Source organism: Arachis hypogaea, chromosome 7 (genome assembly GCF_003086295.3).
Source record: "Arachis hypogaea cultivar Tifrunner chromosome 7, arahy.Tifrunner.gnm2.J5K5, whole genome shotgun sequence".
Lineage (NCBI taxonomy): Eukaryota > Viridiplantae > Streptophyta > Magnoliopsida > Fabales > Fabaceae > Arachis > Arachis hypogaea.
This window is the reverse complement of record NC_092042.1, coordinates 6,852,245-6,858,764: the sequence shown is the minus strand read 5'-3', so window position 1 is coordinate 6,858,764 and position 6,520 is coordinate 6,852,245. Positions and strand designations below refer to the sequence as shown.

At 35.1% G+C, this 6,520-nt stretch overlaps 1 protein-coding gene across 2 annotated transcripts; it reads right to left on the bottom strand.

Annotated features, from left to right (window-relative positions):
- Positions 1–253: 253 nt before the first annotated feature.
- On the bottom strand, positions 254–4,433 carry LOC112702265 (probable glutamate carboxypeptidase LAMP1). Of its 2 annotated transcripts, XM_072199025.1 has the most exons (9): positions 4,086–4,433; positions 3,687–3,787; positions 3,422–3,610; positions 3,270–3,360; positions 2,857–2,962; positions 2,429–2,522; positions 1,211–1,294; positions 894–1,090; positions 254–749 (listed from the first exon to the last, which is right to left on the bottom strand). In XM_072199025.1, the coding sequence occupies exons 5-9, from the start codon at positions 2,863–2,865 to the stop codon at positions 735–737; spliced, it is 399 nt and encodes a 132-aa protein (XP_072055126.1). In that variant the 5' UTR covers positions 2,866–2,962; positions 3,270–3,360; positions 3,422–3,610; positions 3,687–3,787; positions 4,086–4,433; the 3' UTR covers positions 254–734. The 2 variants fall into 2 exon arrangements, with proteins under 2 accessions (XP_072055126.1, XP_072055125.1); XM_072199024.1 differs by having other exon boundaries at positions 3,270–3,610.
- Positions 4,434–6,520: the final 2,087 nt, after the last annotated feature.

Below are 6,520 nucleotides of genomic sequence, written 5' to 3'. Positions count from 1 at the left end.
GACGGATTTTCCGTCTGTAATTACAGACGGATTTTCAGACGGATTTTTCGTCTGTAATTACAGACGGATTTTCCGACGGATTTTTCGTCTGTAATTTGAACCTTAGAAAATCATCTCACACTATGATTACAGACAGAAAATCCGTCTGTAAATCCGTTGGTAAAGTAAAATAAATTTTTTTTAAAATTTTTCCATTGCAAAATAAATACTTTAGGTTTATTTTTTAAATTTCTTCCATCAAACATACTGTAAATTGAAAAAAAGAGGCCAAAAATCATATAGATAAACATAATATTCATTACATGATACCTATAAAATTAGATGTTATTTTTCAACATCATTGGCCAATATCTCACTATCTCAATAAAAAGATACCCAAAAAAATAAACCATTGACAGAACTATAACTATTTACATTACTCATTGACACTACTAGTTCCTTCATTTTCAACAATTTAAACAAACAAGATTTTATATTGATCCTATTCCTTTTAGATTGCATGATGGTGACTTGCTTGCTCAGAGCCATTGACAAATACACCTCCTGGATCTCCTTGTGGTTGTGTGTAGCCACTTCAAGTTAAACTTGCTTGCTTGGACAAAATAGCTTCATCTACTAAGAAATTGCCTTCTCAATCATCTCTGCTCCAATAAATTCTGTGATTCCAATAGTAGCAGCCATGTTTGATGTTTCTACTCTCCTTTGCTTGCTTGGTTTCTTCAATTTCATCTTTCTTAGAAGTTAGAACCCTGGTTTCATTCAAAACAGTAGAATTCATCTAATGTTCACATGGCATTTGTTAATGAGACTATGTGATATTATAAGTCAGAAGAAGAATGAGGGAACTGGCCTAGAAAACACTTGCTTCTTAGAGTAAAAAACTATATACTCACCAAATGCTTATGCCATGTCATTCCTAAGAGGCCATCTCTGTCAGTGAATGCACGTTCAGCCATCATAAGTCTATCATTCACATCTCTCACTTTCATTTGGTACTCTTTCCATGTTCTCCAACCTTTACTTGCTTCTATTTCCTGAACAAAAGAAAATAAAAGAAACAAAAGGAAAAAGGAAATTGAATGCCACCAACCTGCAAAAGAAAACAAAAGAAAACAAAACAAAACAAAAGAAACATTTTGATATCATTAGAGTTAACTGAGATGGAGTTTAATGTGACATAAACTGAAAAAGGAAATTGAATGCCACCAACCTGCAACATGCCTATGAGACATAGGATCTCCAAATTTCTGCATCCAGATGAAATCATCATACAGTGAGTGGTATACTGGATAATCTGCAGAATTCACAAAGAAACAAAGCTTGAGAATACATTTCAAAAGGAAAGAAAAATCAAATGGCTGTAGAAGACAGGGAGAACGCACGGCATAACCATAGCCCCTAGGAGTGAAGTAAAAACATAACCATAACCATAGCCCCTAGAAATCAAAGCATGGAAGAAAAAATACAAATGGCAGAAATAGTGAAGTAACGGAAAGTAAAAAACTTGGGTATATATCCAAAACAAGTTAAATGCATCAATTGTAAGAAAGAGTTCAGAGTGCAAGTTGAAAATGCACTAGCATATACACATGGCATAATTTCATTGTAATCAAACAAAAACAGCAACAATAATAATAACACGCATTGTTGATGATTTGATATGACAAGAAGCTACATATAGTTGGTCCAAAATGAATTGAAATAGATGAGTACTACTATCAAACTATTGATGTATATATATCTATAATTAGACAGACATGTATATAATAAGTATATAGCAGCAGCAGATTGATTAATGATTATAATTATAAATAGTAAATAATATTGTCCAAGACAAGAAAATAAGTTTCAGGTCCTTGCTAAGTTTCAGGTCCTTGCAGAAATCTAAAATCAACCAAATAGAATCAAGATTAAAATAAGCATCACTATGATCATAGAAACATTTATACATATAATAATTGAAGCCTGTGGAAAAGTTAGAAACAATTGCAATAAACACCTTTTTTATCTCACCTATATCTATCATATTCCTTTTTAAGTTTCTGTTTATCTCTTATCCTATTCAAAACTGGTGACTTGAAATCTCATCCATATTACTAAGTTTTAGAATTCATTATCATCATTTAACTATCCTTCCTTGTTTTACTCACTCTTTTATCTAACCGTGACACATCGTTCCAAATGTTTTTGTAGTGAGATTCTTAATCTTTTCTCAAAGGCGGGAAAAGGATTAATGAGTCTTATCTTTTTTTTTTCAGCGTCATAGTTAACTAAATTATTTTGGTAACTCATAAGTGAAAATTTATATTCAAATAAGAGTAATAATATTGACATAGACATTATATTTAAGCATTTTGTTAAAATTAATTTTTATATGTTAAAATATGTATTTACAAGTAAATAGTAAAGTATATTTAGATCATTTTACCTGATATTTGGAACCATTCATCAAAAGTTTCAGCAGAGCTAAAAATTTCAGGCAGAAGAAAATTGAGAAGGGCCCAGAGTTCATGAAGATTGTTCTGCAATCACAAAATAAGAAACCACAGTAAATATCCAACTTGTTAGATGATGCATGTTACGAGGGAAAGTGAACTAGAATAAGAGTTTTAAAAGTTACACCAGTCTATGAACAGATAATGCTGCGGGGAGGTACAAAAAATAAACAAAAACACAAAACAGCAGTTCTACCAAGTTAACCCAAATTATGAGTACAAATGCATTGAAAATAAGCTTCTCTTAGCAAGCAACAAATTTCCTGCAAGAATTTATATACAAGACCTAGTTAACTCAAGATACATTAACTATCCTGTTTTCAAAAATCAGCAATTTGGAACAATAAATGAACCACACCACCTTTTGCATCTTCGCTCTCTAAAAGCTTTATAAGAAGGTTCCCACCAACTTGCAACACTCCAGTTTCCGCCAAAGTGGATGGATCATCATGGCTTTGCTCACCTTCCTGAGTATCATCACCGTCAGCATAAACTGAAAATGCAGCTCTTCTGCCAACAGCCAAATCCAATGCTCGCATCCCTAGCTCCACTGACAGAGCTGCATCTTTAGTTGTGATTCCAGAAACCAAAGGGCACATGTCCGAAAGTATAACAGAAAACTTGATTGTATTACATTTAGGAATGGTGATTGTTGAGCAAAACCACCACCAAAAATTCGGAACCCTAATTCCATAAAATGTTTGTTCAGCATTTTGCCACAACAAAGTCAGTCCATTTTCTTTTATTTGGTAAGTTTCAAGTAAGAGAGGGTACCTGTGGAGAGCCAAGCACCCGGAGCACAGCCGAGGTCCAGTACGGATGAGCCAGCCTTGATGAGCTTGTGCTGCTTCTGTATCTGTACCAGCTGTTAACTCAAAGTTAGTTAGTTAGTTAGAAGAAGAAGAAGAAACAGAAGTTTCGAGAACCTTGAAGGCAGAGCGAGCAACGTAGCCAAGGCGCTGAGCTTCCTTGTAGAAGAAATCGGGTGCCCCCCGCCGCCCCTCCCCCCATCTCGATCCCTTTTCAAGGTTCAATGAAACTTGCACATTTTCTTTTCAGGCTAATGTTTAAAAGTCTGAACCCTCTCCAACATACATATTATGCACTGTCATGCTCTGCAACATTCACAATCTCAATTACTATCAACATAATCTCATAATTAGCATATAATTAGAGACATGAAACCCTAACCTTGAGTAGAGGCGTTACAGATCCATCGTTAAGAGTGAAGATATCAGAAATTTAGAAGCAAATTTAGAAGCATAGTGTCAACAAGATCTTGAGCTGTAACACTGAATAACAAGCAAATGATTATCAAACAATGAAAGTTGTAAATAATTATCAAATAAATAGCTCAAATTGAATTACAAATTACTTGAACAAAGCAAAACAGAACATATTCAACATTCGTCCAAGCAAATGATTCAAACGAAAGCTTCGATTGCAGAAAAAATTCATCAAAATCAGAGTAAATCCGCAGATTCAAACGAAGCACAAAAGTAGAGTATGATAAACCTAAAAATGGCACAGAAAAATTGAGCCCTAAGGTTTATCACAACGAACAGAATCACAAAATCAGGATTTATATACCTGAAATTTGAGATGGTTACAAGAAGAACTGAGAGAGCGAGTTGAGATTAGATGGAAGAGGTGCCAGTGGGAGCAGATGCGATGAGAGCGTCGGCAAAGAGAGCTCTGCGACGAGAGCGGCAGCGGAGGGATCTCGTAGGACGCAAAGGATGACAGAGAGATTGTGCGATGCAAGCAGCGGCGGCAGCGGCAGCGGCAACGGCCACGGCGGAAGAAGCAGAAGTAGCAGCCACGGAGAGAAAAGTAACTCGTGCCAGGGAGAGAGGAAGAAGCTCGTGTTTGATCTATGAATGGAGCTCGAAACACAGTTTGAACGGGGCTGCCAGGGAGAGAGAAGAGGGTATAGGTTAGGTCTAAATTAAAATTTTCAGACAGAAAATTTTAAATTACAGACGGATTTTCCGTCTGTAATTAAGTAGGTCTACTTAATTACAGACGGAAAATCTGTCTGTAACTATTCTATGGAAAAAAAATTAATTTTTTCGATGAAATTATAGACGGATTCTCTTTTCCGTCTGTAATTTATGCTAAGCTATTTTTTTTGTTTTCCGACAAAAAAATCCCTCTGAAATTTTGTCTGTATTTCAGTGGGATAAAATCCGTCGGAAATATCCGCCTGTAATAACTAATTTTCTAGTAGTGTATGAATTTTGCATGAAATATTAGGAAGATTAATGAAAAAAAATTCTGACCAAACTTATGGGCACGTTTAAAAAGGGTGGCTATATCTTAATTTTGGGCTCAACAAGCACGCTTAATAAGCGTGGCCATAACGTGGCAACTGGCACGCTTTTGGAGCATAGCCATATGTTTACCCTATTGGCACATTTAAAAAGTGCAGCCATATCTTCCCCTATCGGCGCGCTTTTAAAGAGTACACAAAGCAAACATTCTGGGTCGTTTTAAAAGCGTGGCGATATGTGCACTTTTCGGTACGTTTTTTAACCGTACCTATAGGTTAAGACCAAAGCGTGGCAATAGATGAAAGCGTGCCAACAAAAAAAGCGTGCCGATAGATCTACAAAAGCGTGGCGATAGAGCAACCGGCACGCTGGCAGATGTGACCCTTTCAAAAGCGTGCCGATAGCTCAAAAAACGTAGCGAAAAGCTATCGACACACTTTTTTGCACTTTTTAACACGCTTTTAAAACATGGCAAAAAGCTTATTTTCTTGTAGTGCACCTTTATCGGAGAAATCACCACATTCTTGTTTTTTGGAAATGCATTTTTCGATATATCTACACTACCTTGAAGCTGTATGGCTCATGCATGGACAATTCTGACAGAACCTTTCTGTTGAGTTGGATATTCTCCTTCGTCAAACCATGCATGAAGTTTCCATAATTGACCTGAAAAATTAAAAAAAAAAAGTAGGGTTTGATAAAAAATAGTATTAGAAAATTATGCAAGTTATAGCACATGCTGAACAATATGTCCATACTCTAAAACCACAAGATAAGAAGAGTAATAGACTAAGTTTACCTTAATATTCAGAATATTAGTGGTTGGAAATGCATCGTATTTATACCCATTTGACAACGGATAATATTTTTGTTATTTTGGTTTGTGAATCCCCATACTGGATGTTGCACTAATCCCAGGGTATTCTAGAAATAATATTTACCACATGGTTTGCAATCATAACAATTCTATTATCAAGGGTTTAAATCAAGATGGAAACTCAGATGTAATCGACTTAACGTGAAGTTGATATTTGAGAGCGGTTAGATGAAAATTTAGTCAAATTAGTCAAATTATCTAACGATTCTCAATTATCAAGTCGACTGCATCTGAGATTTTACCTTAAATCAATAACCAAAGTTTAAAATAATATTAGCAGCCGCAAAGCATATTTCATTCAAAAGTCTGTCATATTATTGATAGTTAAGAGAACAAAAGGAATGGAAAACATACACCATGTTGGTGGGTGCCAGCATTAATCCTTTGTATCCAAAGGGATCTCATGTCACGCTTTTTGTTGCGGCGATCTCTATATGAATATTGCAATCTTGAATATCTTTATTCATTTTCTTCTCTTGTTCTTGTTATTCTGCAAACACAATTTCATCATCCGAAACAAAAAAGAATGCAAAAATAATCTCAATTTCCAAACTGAGGACGAAAACTTTATTAACAGCATGAACAATTCGATTTATACTACATGCATACATTGTCGGCTTAAGAAAGTTATTCAATCAAGTATTGCTATAACATTAGAATATTTTTACGCAACTCACCGTCTAAAAGATTTACAAATGAAAACATGTGGTACGATACCAATGCATCAAACTTAGGATCCAACATTTATATAATTATATGAAACGCCACCCAATTTTTTAAGGAATAACCAAACTAACTCATAATCAAGAACCCTAAAACACAGAACTAGCTAACATACAAATAATTCCCACAAAAAAGATGTCAGGCGCTTTGTC

Excerpts from the sequence above, each read along its gene's own strand:
- LOC112702265 (XM_072199024.1), bottom strand. Across the intron at positions 1,295-2,428 it reads TGAATGGTTCCAAATATCAG|ATTATCCAGTATACCACTCA; the intron begins GTAAAATGATCT and ends TGAATTCTGCAG. Across the intron at positions 1,091-1,210 it reads GTCTCATAGGCATGTTGCAG|GTTGGTGGCATTCAATTTCC; the intron begins GTTGGTGGCATT and ends TTTCTTTTGCAG.